The 19,270-nt window shown below is 38.8% G+C and overlaps 6 protein-coding genes, 1 long non-coding RNA gene and 1 other non-coding gene across 10 annotated transcripts; 6 read left to right on the top strand and 2 right to left on the bottom strand.

Moving 5' to 3' along the window:
• Positions 1 to 805: 805 nt before the first annotated feature.
• LOC123466499 lies at positions 806 to 4,028 on the top strand. Its single transcript, XM_045173254.1, has 8 exons — positions 806 to 937; positions 1,000 to 1,219; positions 1,278 to 1,534; positions 1,601 to 1,751; positions 1,812 to 2,064; positions 2,142 to 3,179; positions 3,260 to 3,394; positions 3,457 to 4,028. Exons 3-8 carry the CDS (start codon positions 1,377 to 1,379, stop codon positions 3,807 to 3,809), a joined length of 2,088 nt encoding a protein of 695 aa, XP_045029189.1. The 5' UTR covers positions 806 to 937; positions 1,000 to 1,219; positions 1,278 to 1,376; the 3' UTR covers positions 3,810 to 4,028.
• A 123-nt stretch (positions 4,029 to 4,151) lies between these two features.
• LOC123471404 lies at positions 4,152 to 5,556 on the top strand. Its single transcript, XM_045172638.1, has 2 exons — positions 4,152 to 5,042; positions 5,098 to 5,556. The coding sequence occupies exons 1-2, from the start codon at positions 4,152 to 4,154 to the stop codon at positions 5,371 to 5,373; spliced, it is 1,167 nt and encodes a 388-aa protein (XP_045028573.1). The 3' UTR covers positions 5,374 to 5,556.
• A 1,075-nt stretch (positions 5,557 to 6,631) lies between these two features.
• Positions 6,632 to 8,373, top strand: LOC116922027 (probable 39S ribosomal protein L24, mitochondrial). Its single transcript, XM_045173265.1, has 7 exons — positions 6,632 to 7,058; positions 7,176 to 7,243; positions 7,360 to 7,471; positions 7,545 to 7,604; positions 7,699 to 7,841; positions 7,900 to 8,036; positions 8,216 to 8,373. The coding sequence occupies exons 1-7, from the start codon at positions 6,966 to 6,968 to the stop codon at positions 8,317 to 8,319; spliced, it is 717 nt and encodes a 238-aa protein (XP_045029200.1). The 5' UTR covers positions 6,632 to 6,965; the 3' UTR covers positions 8,320 to 8,373.
• On the bottom strand, positions 8,030 to 15,976 carry LOC116922019 (ubiquitin carboxyl-terminal hydrolase 32). Of its 3 annotated transcripts, none has more exons than XM_045173251.1 (27): positions 15,868 to 15,976; positions 15,702 to 15,773; positions 15,416 to 15,515; positions 15,214 to 15,341; positions 15,048 to 15,153; positions 14,857 to 14,978; positions 14,370 to 14,796; positions 14,071 to 14,312; positions 13,838 to 14,008; positions 13,636 to 13,770; positions 13,439 to 13,573; positions 13,220 to 13,376; positions 12,994 to 13,160; positions 12,769 to 12,925; positions 12,554 to 12,695; positions 12,385 to 12,490; positions 12,124 to 12,297; positions 11,891 to 12,065; positions 11,670 to 11,821; positions 11,302 to 11,604; positions 10,587 to 10,829; positions 10,279 to 10,526; positions 9,975 to 10,218; positions 9,716 to 9,907; positions 9,184 to 9,615; positions 9,034 to 9,126; positions 8,030 to 8,973 (listed from the first exon to the last, which is right to left on the bottom strand). In XM_045173251.1, the coding sequence occupies exons 2-27, from the start codon at positions 15,732 to 15,734 to the stop codon at positions 8,764 to 8,766; spliced, it is 4,794 nt and encodes a 1,597-aa protein (XP_045029186.1). In that variant the 5' UTR covers positions 15,735 to 15,773; positions 15,868 to 15,976; the 3' UTR covers positions 8,030 to 8,763. The 3 variants fall into 3 exon arrangements, with proteins under 3 accessions (XP_045029186.1, XP_045029185.1, XP_045029187.1); XM_045173250.1 differs by having other exon boundaries at positions 12,994 to 13,163; positions 15,868 to 15,975; XM_045173252.1 differs by having other exon boundaries at positions 11,359 to 11,604; positions 12,994 to 13,163; positions 15,868 to 15,974.
• On the top strand, positions 10,828 to 11,729 carry LOC116922031. The gene is made up of 2 exons (XR_004393795.2): positions 10,828 to 11,147; positions 11,230 to 11,729. It is a non-coding gene; the product is annotated as an uncharacterized LOC116922031 (long non-coding RNA).
• Positions 15,977 to 16,309: 333 nt separating the features above from the next.
• LOC116922028 (60S ribosomal protein L27) lies at positions 16,310 to 17,622 on the top strand. The gene is made up of 4 exons (XM_032928417.2): positions 16,310 to 16,467; positions 16,798 to 17,022; positions 17,318 to 17,460; positions 17,519 to 17,622. The coding sequence occupies exons 2-4, from the start codon at positions 16,804 to 16,806 to the stop codon at positions 17,565 to 17,567; spliced, it is 411 nt and encodes a 136-aa protein (XP_032784308.2). The 5' UTR covers positions 16,310 to 16,467; positions 16,798 to 16,803; the 3' UTR covers positions 17,568 to 17,622.
• On the top strand, positions 17,058 to 17,246 carry LOC116922205. Its single transcript, XR_004393928.1, has one exon. It is a non-coding gene; the product is annotated as a small nucleolar RNA SNORA53 (small nucleolar RNA).
• Positions 17,611 to 19,042, bottom strand: LOC116922026 (protein phosphatase 1 regulatory subunit 7). Its single transcript, XM_032928414.2, is given in 6 exon segments — positions 17,611 to 17,964; positions 18,022 to 18,219; positions 18,286 to 18,351; positions 18,353 to 18,449; positions 18,507 to 18,818; positions 18,883 to 19,042. Coding segments are annotated over 5 exon segments (954 nt in total). The 5' UTR covers positions 18,815 to 18,818; positions 18,883 to 19,042; the 3' UTR covers positions 17,611 to 17,679.
• Positions 19,043 to 19,270: the final 228 nt, after the last annotated feature.

Here is a 19,270-nt window from a genome sequence, read left to right as displayed (position 1 = left end):
GCTTAATGGGTTTTTTAAAATTTGATTATTTAAATATTTTAAACTAAATTACGATATAATTTAAGCATATTTTAAAAATCTGTAAATCGCATTGTACCTATTGGTAAAATTTGATCACACTAGCAGTTGCGGCTGCTGAGATATCGTGATTTTCATTTTATGTGGGTATAAAGAAGCTTCCTTATGGGAAAACCCACGTTGCAATTGCGTCGACACACCGTTTCAATTGCCCTGCTACCATGGCAATTGAAACACTCGAAGCGACCTCAGTTTTTTACAATTTACCACTATTATAATTAATCTTTTCTCATTAAAAAAAATATCATTTAGTAGCTGAGATAATAGGCTACAATTCTATATAATTTTTATATTAAATTTTTCAGTTTTTTTTTCAAGAAACACAAAAAACCAAAAAGTGTATCAATTGCAGCCACTCTCCCCTAATAAGAGTTGTAAGAGTAATCTAATCATCGTGAAAACGGTTGAAATATGGGCGAATAAGAGGGGAAAAGCATAAAGGTTTTCGTTTATTTTCAAATTAACACAAATAAAAAAATTAAACAAACATTGTTCATCAATGTTATGTCAAATTCAAGTAAATGTAGTTATTAATATATCATCCGGAAGTTGGTCAGTAATAGTAAGCATACTCTTGTTCTGCACGTTGCAATTGCGCAATGCGCTTGATGGCATCCTGATATTGCTTGATAATTCTTCCAAATCGTCTTGCCATAATTGAAATGTCCGTCCATAGCAACCTAGATCAAATATAAACCTGGTGGTGGTAATGGGCATTAGCCCAACTTCTGCAACACCCGCGCCACCGCACGGCATCGTCTGCAGAAGAAACCTCTATTTAAAAAAATAATAATTATTATTATTGAAATGTGAGCAACATTGCAATTATAATGTCTTCTTTGCAATCTGGAAATTTTTGGTAGGCTATATGGTATTAACTGAATGTTCAAAGTTATTATTTTGCATTTCCATCACTCACAGGAAAAACACCAACTATGTAGCAAAGAATTTGATTGGAAAATGATTTAAAATTTGTTAGAAAAGGATGGAATAGGAAACCTATCCTTGCTATCAGAAGCAATGAAAGTGATGTTGCTTTTTCAATCCCAGTATCATGATGAAGTATATCTGGTCAATACAGTCTTTCTTTTAAAGAAAGAAATGTTTGAAAAAGCACAAGAAGAAGCATCCAAGTTTACTGGTACTAAGTCAATTGATCATTTTGTCATTTCGTAGCTAATCTTTTGTTTTTGAGGCAGGTAAACAAATATCAAACCCCACAGGTTTTGAAGTTACTAAGGCTGCCTCTTCAGATTTACTTATGGGCTACAAGACCATGTTAGATTATCAATTTGTTGATGATTGAACCTGATGACAAAGAAGCACTTGCTGTAATGAGAGAGTCCTTTGATCAGCTTCTTTCTAATGACACCTGTGTGCCTCTGTTTGTGGAAACTTATGTCTGCGTTCTGATGCGGTTGAAACTACAAGAAGAAGCTGAAATGTTTCTTCAGAAGTATGTTTGTCATTTGTATATTCTTCACCAATAAATTTTTATACTTTAATCTTTTTTTTTATTTAGATATGTGGAGAAAGAGTCCCAGGGAACCATAGCAATCACACCTGCACTTCATGCTTTAAATATAATGAAATTGCACATGCCAAAAGCTAGTCTAGGGATAATCATCTCTATTCTTGAACTGGTTGCTGAAAGAAACTCGGGAGATGCGAAGGTCTTTGGTTTAATTATTTCACAAAGAAAGTGTATCGATTTTATTTTCTTTTTTTATTAGGTTTTGGAGCTCTGCCAACATTATTTGCACGTTCATAATTCGGGCATTAATTGTCAGTCTGACACTGAATCGGATTTTGATTTCGGATCGGATTATGGTGCCATTTCCTTGGCCCACAAACGTGAAGGTCTCAGCAAGTGTCTTGAGCTGATTGTTTACTTTTTGGACGTGCACATCTTTAACGTACCTTCGACCGTTATCCGAGAAGGATGGAGCATTATGGCTGACATCGTTAGATGGATTTGTATGCAAGGTTCGTTACGTTCCCGTATAATTTTCCTCGCGTGCGCGCTTGTTAAAGATTGTTTACGCGCTAACTAATCTTTTCAGGGACGGACGATTGCCTGCGTTCTGTGGTAGATCTTTGGCATAATGATAGGAAAAGGTGGTGGCTATGCTTCCGTCTTCCACGTTCCGGGCCTCCTTTGAATTTACCACATGGTGACGCAGAATTTCTCTCCAACAAAGTATTTGTCTGCTACGTTTTGGAATCCCATCATCATCCGTTTGTCGCCACCCTAAGGGAACATCCAGAGTGCAAATTACTGAAATCCCTCATTAAACAGCTAAGCCATCACAAAGTCATGTTTGATTCCAGAATTGAACCAATTCTCAGAGCTAATGGACCGATCGCACCTGTACCATTAATATCGTCACCCGACGTGCCTCGTGTTCCTAGCATCCAAACTCAAATGGTTCCATCCCTTCCTAGATTTGAAGCTATTGACACTGAGCAAAAAGCGAAGGAGTTTACAAATTTCATCTTGACCTCAGCACCTCTCAAAGAAAGGGGGGAGTACAAAACGTTAGCCAGAGTTATGAAAGATACTGCCGGTATTTTGGAGCTTCCAATTGACGATCTGTTGGCTAAACGATATGAGAAGAGAATGAGGATGACTGTCCAATCGAGATTTCTCGGTATGACTCGCTCGTCAAGAAGTGCGGCACTGTCAGCTGGTGGTTCGGTCTGTTCTTTGGATTCTTTGGATTCCCGAGATTCTTTTTGGGATTTGTCGGAAAATGAAACGGATGACTCGGATGCGGCCAGCAACAGGTCTTCGCCCATCGAAACTGAAGACGACGATACTTTCAATTTTCCTGAGTTAAATCCGAATCTTTTGGCAAAAATTGAAGCCGCGAAACAACGTTGGAGAGTATTTTTTGATTCCGGTCGGTGGAACCCGTTATCCGAAGACGAAATTTCAGATCGTGCCTATGAAGATTTCCCTTCAGATGACGATTACGCTCCGTCTTCCTGTTGCGACGATTCGGATTTCAGTAGCATTGAAAACCAAGCAGATGAGAGTGAAACAGATGGCCGATCGGAAACATATTTTGACTCTTCCCTTTATCTTGCATCAGAAGACTGTAAGTTATTCAATAAGTATCACATAAAAATAAATTTGACAATGGCATCCAAAATATATGTATTTTTTTCTTGTTTTTAGATTCCGATGCGCCGAGTCCTCCAGCTTCCTCGTTTTCGAGTGTGTCTACCCCTTTGTTGCAGTTTTCAGGTGCGCCAAGCCAAACGAAGGAAGTTATTCGGAACGAAGATCGTTATCCTCTCATGGAACTCGACAGTAAGTATTGAATTTAATTGTGTATGACATATATTTTTGTGTTTAACATGATTCTGTCACAGGTTTCAGCGTTCGTAGCAATAGCTCAACAGATGACATTGCCGAGAATATCAATCGAGTTATAAAAAAGCTCGATGTTGACATGTATTGCGCCAATACTGCCATGAAGCCCAGCAGTATGGAACAAGAAGAAGAGGAGTATGTGGTCGAAGAAGAAATCGAAATCCTTCAAGAAACATTAGTCAAAAGAACTAGCCAGAATTACAGCGCAACATCTGGTATTCAGCTAAGCAGCTACGCGTGTGTATTGGAAGAAAACACCGACCGTCCAGAGCTGTCTTTCGGTTCTAATCTAAACAGAAGTACCCAATCCGCATTTTTCAGCTCCACTGCCAATAGCTGGTTCTACGCCTAAACTAGTACACAAGGCAAAGAGCACTAACGATTCCAATTCTTCGCAATTGGGAAGACTACAGCCAAAAAAAAAATTTTTGACTAAAACCAGAGAAAAGTCTTTGTCGGATAGCTCTTCGTCGAAAAATGGTAAAAGGGATACCACGCAAAGTAGTAACCGCAAATCTTCCATTTTAGGCGGATGGAAGGTTTTGGAGGAAAGTGCGCAAGAAGAATCGCGGACATTACAAGATGTTTTTTGCCTTCAACTTCTAGTTCGAAGCGTTTGCCTACGCCAGGACCCGCCACACATAGCAAAGCGTCACGTACCCATTCTGACATTACAAATCCAGAAGTTGAAGCAATGCCAGAAACTGTTAATACTGTTCGCAAAAAGAAACGACAAATTGGTAATGCCAAAAAAGTGGATTCAGTTTCTGCTCTCCAGGAAATATCTGTGAGTGAGACGAACCGTGTTGCTGATGTTGAAACTACGGAAGTGCTCTTACCTTCTGCACAGGAACCTTCTAAGCCAAAGCCGAAAAAATCTCGTATCGAATCGACAGCGAGGAAATGTCACACTCGAGTAAGAGATCCCAATTTTATATCGGAATCTGACAACGAATCACGCGTTTCAGCTTCAAAAGCCCTACCGCGTAAGAAAGCACCAGTCAAAAGCAAGGTTGCTGATACTGTTTCTCTCGAAGAAAATACAACGGCAAAGTGTTCCTCTGAAAATTTTCCTGCAAAGAAAACACAATCTACCGGCAAAAAATCAAAAACAAAGAAATCGACAAAAACCATTTCTAACGGAAAAAAAGAGCTACCCACTTCAAACGAATTGAATTCCTCAGATTCTGTATCTGCTGATGCACTTATCGAAAAAATCCTTGCTGAATCTAGATGTTTCACTTCTATGGCAACGCCTGGTACAGAAAAGCCAAAGGCGAAAGTAACTCGACGCAAATTGTCTACGGATTCACGCCCGTCAAAAAAAGCAAAAATTTCCGAAGAGCCAATAGATGTCGCACTTTCCGTCGAAGAAATTATGTTGAAATATTCTGGCGATGACAGCACGGAGGGTAAATCGAAAGATATAACCTCTACGAAACGTTCAAAATTCAAAGCTGGGTCAAAGCCTCTTGGCGAGTCATCCGCGATGGACAAGAAATCATCGCCAAAGAAGAACATCAAGGTAAACAAATCGAAGGAAAACAGAAGCAAAACAAAATCGTCGGAAAACGGCGACATTGATGTAAGTCGATTACAATGTGTGTTCTTGGCTATTTTGATTCATGATGAATTCTTAGGTACCTAATCCGGAAGCTACCATGAAGACCTCAGCAACAGCGAAAAAGAAGAGTGCAAAGAAAATGACTTCGGTTGCTCAGGAGTCATTTTCGGAAGAATTCGATCCACTGAGTTTCGTAGAAGAACTCCTGCATGAGAGCCATGGTGCTTCCCGGAATTCCATGCCACCTACCTCACCGCCTGAAGGGAAACCTGTAAAGGGACAGAAAGCATCAGTTCAAGAACCTAAATCTGTAGCTAAACGGCCATCTAAACAACGGAAAGCTCTTTCATAGTTGCTAAAATACGTTCGTTAAATATTTTTATTTAGAAGTAACTTAAGAAAAAACTAAAAAACTCCATTAAACAAAATGATAATTTCCCGAAAACAATTTCTGCTGAAAAACGGAATATTTGCTCAAATCTGTGGTAATCCGAGTGGAATCACATTGCTATGAATATATATACATTTCGTTATACCTCTGGCGAGACTCGAACTCGCAATCCCCGGCTTAGGAGGCCGGTGCCTTATTCATTAGGCCACAAGGGCTATTTAACTCTAATTTCAGCTTTAACTCAAATTTCAGCTTTAACTCAATGTAACGAGGGTGACTAGGAAGCTTGATAAAGTCGTGGTAAATAGGCTACTTTTATCTACTGAGACGCTCGTTGCAGCCTATAAAGAGCTACAAATATATCAAACTTTTACGTTTAGAATCAGCACAAGAAAAATACTGTCAATCCTATAAAGGACAAAAAACAAAACAAAAATTTAAAAAAATGATTTTTTTTTGTAAGTTTACGAGAATGAAAAATTATTAGCTTTTCCGTATTCACCCAAGGAAAGGTGTCATCTTCCGACAACCTGTTACGCTAGATCTATGCTTCTACGGACCAAGCACATGATGAAATTGGAAGTACTTCACCATTGATGAGTCGTCCCTTCGGCCTCAGGACATCCGCAATATCACTCGAAAGCACGCAACAGACTCGATCATGTATCACACCGCGAATGGCCATCTCCTCCGCGACCTGCATGCCCGGGAGCCTCTGCTATTCTTGCAACCCCTCGACTTCGTGTGGACGTGGCATACACAACCTGATGTCCTGACAACGTTCTCCTCTAGAACACGGTTTAAGCTTTGTCTTTCAGCTTTGCGGGAACAGTGACGCTCATCATCGAATGCCCACGTCTTCCAAACTACAAGAGCACACTGTTCCACAACCTAAACTTGAATGCGAAGCCTTATATACCGCTAATTTAGCGCAGAAAATAAGTAGTTGACACTTAGCTCTCGTCCCAAGACTTTCATTGAAAAAACAAAAAATTCACCAGGTGGAGGGTAATTCTAAAAAATGAACTATATTGGAAATCACCTAAGCAACATAGTAGTGAAGATTTTAACTTAATAAATGTAAACCGTATTGATAAAATTTATATTTGCTACTACTGAATAAAGCTCTGGCACTACAGCAGTACATGCGCTGTCATGCTCCAAATTCCAGCTGATCATCACATACTTACGGACTGCCGCAAGACCAACTTGGCTGAATGCCGTATTCTGTAACTGAAACCTAAGGCCTGGTAGCTGGTATTGCGCTTATAGGTGGCCTATCCTTCAAAAGAAAGAGAAGTGTGTCATCAAGCGACGCACACGGAGATATCCAAAAGTGATAAGCAGCTCTGGTAAACAAAGCAGGCTCCAAAAGCTTAAACACCAGGTGTCAGTCCAAAGCATAGACTTACCACGTTTTGCATTGTTTCAAGAAGCGATGCTAGGCCCGGTGTATTAAAGAAGGCCGGTCACGGTGAATCTTGCCCAGAAAAACAAAATTAAAAAGAAAAAATTCTTCATTTTGATTGGAAACTATTTGATTGATTTAAAGAATGAGGCTTACCGTAATGCTTTCGAAGATCGCGAAATTTTCTACAGATTATTCTAATCTTCCTGAATCCTATATTAAACGAGCGATGAGACAAGTAATTACTTAATTTCTTACAACTCCCCAGGCTGAATTCATACTGGATGCATTGTTTAATTTTTTTACATTTGGCAGTATTTTGTGTGATTGACTGTATTTCTCTTTGACATTACAGGTTTATTGGGAAGCACCAAGAGATTTGCCACAATATCTGCCTGTAACTCTAGAAAAGAAAAAGTTTAGGTAAGGTTTTCCATTTTTCTTTAAACGTTTGAGAGAACATTTTTGTTCGAGTGCACACATGTTAGTTTTTAGATGTCCTTTTGATTATAACAATTATCAAATTAACTATTTTTTAGGTACACCATGAATCGACCATGGACGGAAGAATTTCGGAGACAAAATCTTAGCCGAAGGAAAAAAGTTTTTGTTGAGCCACTTAAAGAATGGACATTTTTTAGAGGAGATAGAGTACAGAAGAAATCAAATTAATTTCTTATTCTTTTGTTGAATATTTTGTAACCTTGTATAATGTATGAATTAGGTAGAAGTCTTGGTTGGAAAAGATAAAGGAAAGATAGGATTGGTGAGCCAAATCATCGAGGTAATGATAAGAAATTAATTAAAAATTTGATTAATTGTATCATAAAGCAACAGTCACTAATTCTGTATTTTTTACACATTTTCTCTATTTTCAGGAAAGGAATTGGGTTGTTGTTGAAGGCTTAAACGTGCATTACAGGTGGATTGGAAAGACCGATGATTACCCGGGTACAGTAATTCAGTCAGAAGCACCTCTTTTGGTCACGAATGAGGTTGCATTGGTTGATCCTTCCGATGAGTAAGAACACCGTTTATGATAGTGTGATATTACGACTAATAATATTTTTCGGATGTAGTAAAGGGACTAAAGTAGAATGGCGGTTTACAGAGCAAGGAGAGAAAGTACGAGTTTCCAAAAGAACGGGTCATATAATACCAGTGCCGATATCAGCTTCGGAAACTATTGACTTTAAAGCAAAGGCTGGATACCCAGGTAAATGTCCTTTGTAGTTCTTTAAAATATAGGATGCAATCACAACATTGATTGACAAAGATTATCAGTGTACATGCATATAAACGCATTATTATTATTTGAAATTGCACGGGGGAAACGCGTAAAATCACGGATTATTTTGCAGACATAATAACTATTATACATGCATTCATTTACAGAACAAGAAAAGGACACACGGGCTGCAGACATGTCTGAACATACCTACATCCCGCAAAGCAAAACATTTGAAATGGACTTAATGGAGCATTACAGACTGGAATGAAGTCAACTGCTTGTGTCACTGTAGAGAAATAGTTTGAATATAAAGGAAACAAAGCTTTCGTGTCAATCAAACGTTCATACCTGTTGGGATTTTTCATGAGTTATTTGCACCGCAATATATGTAAACACGCGTTTTGATACACTGGGAACAAAGGCACAAAAACAAACAACAAGCAACAACTACCGCTCAATGGATCATTATAAAGGTAAATAAAGTAGTATGGGAACCAACTACATTTGAACTCTCTACAAACAGAAATTTCTATATGAATGGCCATCATTATTGAAACGACACCAAAAAGAACGCATTTATCCATCACTTACTAGTGGAAAGTTTGACCTTTGCGAGTGACTAGAGCGCGATCTTAAGCGTACCATTTTGCTCTTTGAGGTGAAACTCATTATTAAAAACTGAAATATAAGGGCTGAATACGTCAAGAATGCATCACATGATGCAGCACTTTTTGCCTTCTTCTTCTTCTAAACCACTGACTGCTACTGCTACTTTGCCCGATGTAGATTCACTATTGGCGCTTTCAGCCGAACTCGTACTAGGTTCACGTAATTTAGGGAGGTATGCCTTCATATCAATACCGTCTCGCTCAAAAAACAACATATAAGCAGTCTGTCCTTCAATCTGATTAGCCGAGGATTCCTAAAAACCGAAATATTCAAGATTAGCTTCAGACGAAATTATTTCACAATCAAAGCGTACCTTGCACGTAGAGTCATTGTAGTAGAACCATTTACCGTTAGGATTCTTGGCATAGGAGATGTAATGGCCTCCTCCCATAATACCCGAATGACACTAAAATTTTTGAAAATTTCATTAGTCGTAATGTTGCTGATTAAAATTATTATTTACCACAGCAGCGTAAAGGCTGTAAGTAATGTCTAGCTTGTTATAGCCTGGTAGGAGCCGGTGTTGATGAAAATCAATAAGATCCTCATCATGGACCGGATGAGTGATAAGCGACGTGGATTCGAGACGCTTACGAGTAGATTCGTTGCCGGTGATCACTTCCCGAATATTTGGTGGATGCCCGTTGGAATAAGGGACGGACGAGGAAATGGAATGTTTAGTTGAAATATCATTTGAATCGTCCTTGCTTGATTCTGCCACCCCGTTCGGTGGCATGGAAGAAGAAGAAGCTATTTGTCGATGGCGGACTAGCGTTTCGCTAGGAATTGCTGCTAAGAATTCGGTGAAATCCAAATTGTTATGTGGAAACTGAACAGCCTTGTGAGACTTAATCCAACGGTGGTTGACGAACTGGAATCGTTTCAGATGAACGATCTAGATAAACAATAGTTAGTTGCTCACTTATGCTTTCACACGATTGATTTCATAATAATAACAAGAAAAATAATAATAATTTATAGCTTTTCAAAATTACCAGTATTGGGGGCAATCTCCAGATTTGTAGCTTTTTGGTAGCTGGCTGGTGGGTGGCGCATTTAGGACAGTAGTACTTTTCATCCCCTGAGAGTTGCTCTTCTCGCGTGAAAGCTTGCAAGCACTGCTCTAGACTGACTGGTTCTGTTTGTTGGTGAAGAGCTTTGGCTACACTGGGATCTTCGTCAAATACCTGATGGGCATGTATCTGACGACATTAACAGCAAGTCTTTCAACAATGAAAGATTAAGCGAGTTTACCTTTTCAAGCGACGTCTGATAACGGAGATGAAGAGCAGTCGGTTCCCAATCAACGGCGATGCAATAATTAAGGACGCCTTCGATATAGGATGAATTGGTCTCACTACCATTTGGTAGGGGGTCAGGCGTTGGAGCCAGCGGGCATCCTTTACAGAATTTGGTCCATGGACAAATACCACAATGGATTCCATTGGCCTGTACAACTTTTAGGGTGAAAGGGAACTCGTAGCCCAGACTATCATCGCTGCATATAAGATGAATAGATGCAAAATACAATGAAATTGTAAATATAACCAATAGTTACCAGTCATGGGCGTGATTTGGAAGTGTGCCACTGTCAGTAGGGGGTGAAGGCGAGACCAGCCGAGACACCAGCGTCCACACACACCGATACAAATCTTGGCTCGTCGTTTGTAGAACTAACATTCTGTTTCGTTCATCTCCTGAAGATGGGACGCCATCTGTTCTCCATGCTAAGGGAACCAATAGCGGTAAACCGAAGAGACTAGGTCGCGTTTTGTGTGGCGAGACGAAATAGAGATCTTGTCGTATCTGAAAGACAATAAAGGTTAGAAAACGAAAGAAATGCTATGTTCTAGAAAACAAAGAAACCATTTTCCGGTGATAGACAACCAAAAAAGAGGCTCCCATTCCGAGAGAGACGCTTAGTTCTTGAGTACTGCTATTGTTACTCGTCAAACTAACTGGACTTCCTAATCCACCACTGCCGCTGCTGGTACTAGCCAAACTCGAACGATCGCCGTTGCGCTCATCATTAGTTCCTCCATTTGTTACTGGCTGTTGGATGGCTGTTGATCTTTGCGGCAGGGATTCTTGTCCAGGAGAGGTACCGTTCTAAGTTTAAATTGAACAAATTAATTGACGATTAATAAAATTTACAAACGAAATGCCACGAAGCCATACAAAACACGGTACATTGACCACGACGTACATCAAGGAAGGTATTGGGTAAATCAGCTACAGAATATTCTAATCCACTGTATAAGGCATTACATACGATATATCAAGGAAGTTAATCTACAATAAAACATCGGTTTGCGGCAAAACGTAGAAACCCAAAGAAACTTGCCAAATACCCATAGGCGTTACAGTATGCAAGTTGGCAGAAAAGAGTTAACGTGACATGTGGCTTCAGAATAAAACGTGAAAAGGGTAAGTAAAAACAAGAGACAAAATTTGGAGAAACGTCGAGATGGCACATCCCAAACCATTTACTTGCGTAACCTACTATTAGACAGATGGACTAGAACTGGGGCCGAACAAACAGGACAATAAGCAGAAAATAATAATAATAAGGGGAGAGTACCTTCCTACAGAATACGGTGCTCATCACGTTCATGCAGATACCGACGGGTCGTCTTACCTCCGAGCTGGTGGTGGTAGCGGTGGTGTCCCCTCCCTTGTCAACGACTTTTGCTATTTGATTATTGGAGTGATGGCCTATTTTGTTGTTATTTCGATTGGCATCTTTGGCTCCACTGTCTGGAGCACCGATGTTGCCGCCATTCGCCGGTAGAAGTTGGATCACTTCAGTCGAGCTTAGCACCTGGTACGCGAATAAGGCTAATCCAGACGTCGGTCGAACTTTGCTGTTGACTCCCGGAAACGTCTGAAGAAGAACATAAAGGTATGTTTAATTGAAATCGAAAAATTTCTTATGACCATGAAAATTGCCTTGATCATTGCTCCAGACACTTCTGCAAATAAAAGATGATCGGGAGAGATTTGGCACAAGGAGGCTAATCTTTCTTTAAGTAAGAGATACGTAGCATCCATGGGTAAACGAAGACCATATTTGACTGGCAACGATCCATCCAACCGAAGGACTATGTCAAAAAAGAAAAATCATGCCTACTCACACTGATCTATTATTTATTGCGTGCAGTAAAGCTTACCAACGACCTCGACATGGACGTAACTTTCTAGAGGTAGAGGCAGTGACAAGTAGTTGAATGGATCAAAGCGTACGCTTTCACGTTGGCACACCCCGCAGGTGACTTTCGATTTTAATTGGCCGTGGAAGAGTTCCACAACAATCGAGCGGTTTCGTAGGAGGTGATTCTCCCATGCCTGCCAGGGAAAGATAAGAATTAATGAAAGTCTACAATTTGATAAGAAACCGTTCAACCTCTTGAGCTACAACAACATCCGGACGGCCTTCGCTGTCACTCAATTCAACGTAAGGCTTATCGTGAACTCGATTTAGATCTTCGTGAAGACCGTCAAGAAGGAAAGCCAAAAGCTCCTGAGCATCATGTTGCTGGTAACCGTTAAACCTTGGGGCGTATTTTCCGATTGTCCACTGTTTTAAAAATTAAATAAAGAAATGTATGGTTACATTGTGGAATATGTAGATTAAATGTGGCATTGAATTAGTAATTCAACATACTCTTAAGCGAAGCGGGGCAATAGTTCGAGATTTGCCTTTCCAAATATCGCGAATCAAATCACCATAATCCTTGGCAATGTTTCCTTTCATTCCCAGAGGGTTATCTCTAAACACGTAAATAAGAAAGAACGTAAAGAAAAGCTGAGGCATCTAAAGGTACGAGACTTACCTGTTGAGTTCCAGAAGATGCATACTAGAGGTGAAATATTGGGTAAGGGCTTGCGTATTACTTACGCATTGTAAGGAAGCGTTCATGAAGCATGTATTGCCTAGATTGTTCAAGCCGGTCGCACCTTTCTCGCTGGGCAGAGCTTTTATGAAACAACATATTACGCAAGTTCAAACTACATGTTTATAAATATTAAAAAACTAAATGTGTATCACCTTGCCGATATTTGTCACCGCTCTGGCCAGAAAGAGAAACCATTTCTTCCGGCCATGTTAAATCTTTGTTACGTACTTCTATAAGAAGTTGGTCGTTGTCACGGCATGAAAGTGAGGCAAGCGTAGAATTTTCGTCTTCCAACAAGACCAAGCAATGCTATTGAGTAAAATAAATTAGCATTAAGGCTAAACGTTAACAAAACTCTAGAATTGGGTGAGAATCACATCGTCTTTCATGAGCCAAAGTCGGACATCATCGAATTTGAGGCGCAGTCTTCCGCAAAGATACTCGTATGTCTGGCTGACTGTGGCCAATTGACTAAAAGCTGCAACGTAAGCTAGATAACGACGGGGAGTCTGCTGAGTAGCAGATGGAAAATAGCCGTATCCGCCTGCTGCATTATAATAATTAGTTTTTCGCAATGGATTTCCCAATAAAACACAAACACACCAAGAGCTGCAGCACCATAGCCCCCAACAATACTATTCCAAGATTGGCCGTTCCAAGCTGGTCCGTTATCATTGGTCGTCGAACTGTGTCTTAGGAGACGAAGCAACAACGGATATAATTCTAACTCAATCGGGCCGGAATCTGTGAATTGGACAGCCTGAAGATTGCAATGTAATATTTTTAATCTCAACGCAATCAACTAAAGTTTAGTCCTCCTACCTGTCTCGGCAACGCTGGGCTTCCTCCATACCATGCTGACAATGCTTTCCAGATTGCCTCCGGAACTACTTCGTAATCTTTGCCTTTTTCTAATTCTCGCCGAAGACGTCCTCCTTCCCCGGTTAAAACAGTTGCCTGGAAACAAAGATATCAAAGCTGCCCTAATTTTATCGAATACTTATAGTTTACACATTTACCTTTACTGTAGAAGTCGACACCAAACATGTGTTGTCAATGGCCCTTGGTCTAACTACAGTGCCCACATCACTTCCAGAATCTGACGGGTTGTTTCTAAGAGATGCGTTACTAGGTGGATTTTTACTTGAGTCGTCCTGTATAATGAATATAATATTAAAAAGAGCTGCAAATAAAATAAAGTAGACAAACAAATTAATTAACCTGGTTCGGAGCAACATAATCTGACCACTGCTTCCACCAAATGCTGGATATGAGGTACCAAAATTCACCGACTCGATAGCCCCGTTTAACTTCACGTCTTAGCCAATTCTGAATCAGTTTCCCTTCTTCTGTGCGCGAAGCAGGACGTAGTCCGAGTACTACATGACACAGCTACAATAATTTATAGAGCAAATGAGAATCAAGGCAGGATTGCATTGTAACTTCCCTTTTACCTGGTGCAACATATCAAGAAGATGTTCTAAGGCGTTTCGCTTGACCGCCCACATTAAAAATGATTCAAGATCAACAGATTCCATTTCATTAGCAATAAGGTCGGATATTTCCAATAAATCGGCGTCACTACTATTCTCAGGAAATTGTTCTATAGCGAGTTGTTTTAGGCTTTCGATCAATTGCGTAACTTCCGAATGACTGAAAACTCCATCGCGGTCAACGTCAAAAATTTTGAAGCAAACTACAAAAAAAAAAATTTTTAATTGGTACGGGTTAAATGTTTTTAGTAACATTATACATTTTATTCTTTCCACTAAGGGTCCCCGGCATGCGGCTGAAATTCCACACACAATTTCCTTAAAGTCCAGGTGTCCATCACAGTTTTCGTCAAACGCGGAAAATAATCCGCGGGCGATAGAGAACTTCGAAACGTCCTCTTCGCTGTTTGAACTGATGGGTGCTGAAGCAAAGGAAAGGAAGAGTTCAATATCAAACTTTCCATTCGATGATAAATTTTTAAGCTGCCAATATTTTTTCTCGAGATCAATAATCTCTTGTTCATCCAAGTGGGTGACACCAGACAAAGTTTGATAAAATGTTGGCGTCTCGAGATCGTTGGAGAGCGTTATAGGACATGGATCGCTCAACAACCACTGCGTTAGAGAAGTAGAACAAGGATTTGTTATCAGCCATTCCCGAAATTTTGAATAATTAACGGCCTCAGCCTAAAATCAAATAACAACAATAATATCTAGATGAAAATTTCATGATATACTGATATGTACCTCATCAAACAAACTAGAAATGTTTTCTAGATTCCATCCATCAGAATACTTTGTTGTGTAGTTTACAACATTATCTTTGGTCACAACACTGTTGATATCTTTTGCATATAGACTAAATATGACTGTTAAACCAATATTAAGAATTTACTATGTGAAATCATTTTAAATTAAATTAAATTAAATTAAATTACATCTACACTTTTCATCCTGGGTGCCCCTAGTGAGAAGAACTAATCCACTCAGAAGATCTTTGAAAGAAATACCCTTTGCAGTTCCACCCCAAGCGGTGTAAATAAGCTGTTTAAAAGGCAAAACAAATTATATTATATTTAAAAAATTAGGTTTGGATTTATATACATCTGCTAAGTTGTTTGGGACTGTGTCACCAATAATTTCAGAAAGAAAAATGCTTTGCTGGAGTAATCCATTTGGTGTTGAATATTTGCCGAATGTATCCTTTAGTCGTTTGAGTTCAACATTGTTCACTGCAGAAATATAAATTGATAACAAGTGAAAGAGATGGAGATTGCTCCAACATTAATCCAAAATGAGTAATTACCGCGCTTGGCGGCTTCTTCGTAGCTGATGACTTGAGGCTTAGAATCCTTAGCTCCCATGGCGCTGATCAAATTGCAAGTTACACTCGCGATCGCCTTTACCTGAAAAAATGTTTTCACTGACAGAAATTCATTTCCCTTCGTACTGAATTAAGCGGAACATTAATTCAGTTCAAGTGAACCATTGGGTAATTGAAATGGAACAACATTTAACTTAGTATCATTGACATGAAGCACTTTTGACATGAAAGATATTTCCCCCTTTTGTTTACGAAAGAAGTGAAAAACCTTTTTGCTAGCCTGTCCAGCTACTCCAGACATATGACGAAGCCTCCTCTAGCCGCCAGTGTTTAGTTTCCCCTGTTCATATATAAAATATATTAGAATGAATTTCTATTCAATGGTTATCCTTGTAAATTTCAATTGCTTGTGGTAAGGTTTTACATTTCATTACTTTAATAATATTTAGGGTAGTTGGTTGGAAAAGAAAAAGAGAACGGACGATGCGGTCTTGCTGTGTTGCTGATTACGAAAACCAATCTTTGAAGCATTGCCCCGTGAATGGCGATTATCTTTTCACATCCTCCCAAAGGCGATAGGTATATTATCTGTGTTAATATTTTTTAAGGAAAATAATAAAGTCAGTGATGGCATGAAATGTTTGATAAAATACAACATAGCATCGACACATCCCCTTACTATCTATTTGGGATGTAGACTATATTGACAATCCGGGTTTAGATGTCGGAGCGATTTCATTTTACTATTCAAAATTTAAGCACGCAGTGAATGGTTAAAGTATTATTAAAATTGAGCAAACCAATGTTTAATTTCAAGTTTTTCAACTTCTAAAACGCGACTCCGGCTATCAAGTATATAAATATATATAATAACCGAACATAAAATACAATTTGCAAGATATAAAGAAAACTGGCAATGTGGCTTCACGTAAATGTTAAGTTTTCCTTAAGCATTAAGCTTAGGTAGTTCTTTTTAGTTGGGCACGTCGGCCATTGACAGTGCGTGAAAGCCTCAAAACCTCTCTCGCTCATCGGTAAATATCAAATCCATCCATCTTTATACATCTTGTCAATCCGAACCTCACTATCGCTATTATAACAACCCGTAACATTTTAAACTGCCGTTGTTTCATTATGTGAAAACAAATCGCTTCAAATTTTGAAACGACCATAAACAAGCGGTGTGGCCATAGTGAAGTTGAACCTTTACCGATCCAAAACAGTTCTTGTGTTCCTGGTTTCCCCTACGTACACTATTTTATTCGAACGCTTCATTTATGCCAGTGTTAGCAAGTTTGTGTTAGACTAGAGTAAAATTATTTCTGAAAGACATGCCTGGATGATCATATTGTTCTCTTTCACAGACCACCATGGGGAAGATCATGAAATCAGGGAAGGTTGTGCTGGTCCTCGGTGGACGTTTTGCCGGCCGGAAGGCAATCATAGTCAAGAACTATGATGAAGGCACCAGTGAGAAACCTTATGGACATGCCCTTGTTGCTGGTGTTGACAGGTATCCCAGGAAAGTAACCAACAAAATGAGCAAAAAGAAGGTAGCGAAGAGATCTAAGATCAAGGCCTTTGTCAAGGTAAGATATTGGTTTCTTCTTAAAGTTGCCAAACAAACACATTCCTTAGATCCGCTGTTGGGGCCTTAATTGGCTCAACCTCTTTACTGGAGGTATATCGGCAGTGAATGAGTCATTGATGTGTGAGAGTATTATACCTCCATTGCTAGAAAATTGCCTATGCTTGTTAACTTGTATACTCAAGTGAGTTATGGGCTAGGATATATTCTGGTGGTGGGGACAACCTTAACAATTTTCAGAATTACTTGAATGTTTGTTGACCTTAAGTTTAATATCTTGAAAATCATTAAATTAGATTGTAAACTACAACCACATGATGCCAACCCGTTATTCTGTGGACCTTAGCTTCGACAAGAATCTGGTCAACAAAGACTCCATCAAAGATCCCCTGAAGAGGAAGAAGGCACGATTCGCTGTCCGAACCAAATTTGAGGAGAGGTAAAATGATTATTCGTTCGATTTAAAGCTCTATTTATTTCTTTACTGTATGCTATAGATACAAATCCGGCAAAAACCGTTGGTTTTTCAGCAAATTGCGATTCTAAATGCTACTGGCATGTATCCTGTGACAGAAATAAATCAATGGGATGCAAAATCAAACCTTGTTTTATTTAATCCTCAAAAGTAGTATTCGTAATTGAACTCATTTGCATGTAATCATCGACATAGAGCAGCGTCTATCTGTGACAATGATGGTAAGGCCATTTTAATTTTTCGACGATAATTGATATCTTTCTGAATTGGATTGCGTTCTAAGTAAACAGTTGATAATTTGATAGCTCCACTAAGTCCTGACAATTGACTCCAGTCTTCAACTAAATTGTCATTGAACCAAAATTCTTCAAGATTAGATAGAGTGCTTAAACCCTGTATTAGCTTGATTCTATTTCCAGCAAGGTCTAAAGTCTGGAGTTTAACATTGTGTTCCAAATTTTGGATAACCTATTTAGGAAAATTGTTAGCTGTTTGACTACATAATGTTAACTATAGTTAAAATACCTGAATTCCATTGTGGGATAAATACAACTCCTCTAGATTAACTAGTTTGTCAAGATTTTCTATCGTCACGATACGGTTACTTTGTATGCTAAGTAGCTTTAGTTTTGTAAGACTTAGTAAATTATTCAGTTGGGTTATTTTATTTTTACCCAAAAATAAAGATTCTAAGTTAATAAGCTCATCCAGATTTTCAATCACCTGAAAAATAAAAGAATTTAGAAGAACTGGTAATGGCTAATTTACATTAATTATTTAAATAGTTACTCTAATTTTGTTGTCACCAAGTTCAAGCATTTGCAATTCTTTCAGATTACAAAGATTTTGAATTTTTCTCAATTCGATTGGATACAAGAAACAATTTTTTCAGCTTCACCAAGGTGTCCAATCCTTTAATAGTTTTGATCCGATTGAACGACAAATCAAGAAGTCTAAAGACAAAACTTCAATCTAATGATTCAATGCAACCTAAAATGTCAAAAACTTACTCCAAATTGACAAGTGATCCAAGATTTTCAATTTCAGTAATCTGATTGTCATAAAGCTCCAATTCTTTCAAGCTGGTTAACATTCCAATGTTCTCAATCTTTTTAATAAGATTCCAGCGGAGATACAGTCCCTCTACTTGGGTCAGACATTCCAGATTTTCGAGTTTTTCAATCCGTCCATGGTTGAAATCAACTTCTATCGCATTGGGGTCCAATACAATTAACTCTTTTGTTTCAGTCTCTGTGTTAACAATTGCTTCTTCTACCGAGCTTTTCGATGAGTCAGTGTGTTCATTAACCTCTTCCATGTCACTTGATAGCATTAACGAGAAAGTTATCTTACTGCCAAAGACAAAATTAAGAGGAATCTATGTACCTATTTATTCGTTTCGGAATCCAGAATATGTAAGTGACAGTTAGTGCCCAGCGTTTTGTTGTGTTATGGATCCGGTAAAAGCGGCAAGTCGTCTGACTATGGTCAGATGGACGAAATACGTCTAATATACGCGGAACAAACGGTGATATCTCTTCGAGTTGAAATAAGGCTAATAAGCTAGTGGTATCATTTTTATTACTTGAATTAATAAGCCACTAATGGAATACAGGGAAGGCGAACTTAATAAAATTGTAGATATTACGGAACACCATTTGACCCACATTTATATATTTATTATTTGTTGTTTTCTCTGGTTTACCATTTATTTCAGTTAAGTTGATAGATTATTTGGCAGCGCAGGATCTCTAAAACATACTGAATTAAAAAG

Source organism: Daphnia magna, linkage group LG4 (genome assembly GCF_020631705.1).
Source record: "Daphnia magna isolate NIES linkage group LG4, ASM2063170v1.1, whole genome shotgun sequence".
NCBI lineage: Eukaryota > Metazoa > Arthropoda > Branchiopoda > Diplostraca > Daphniidae > Daphnia > Daphnia magna.
This window is presented reverse-complemented; position numbering and strand designations above follow the sequence as displayed.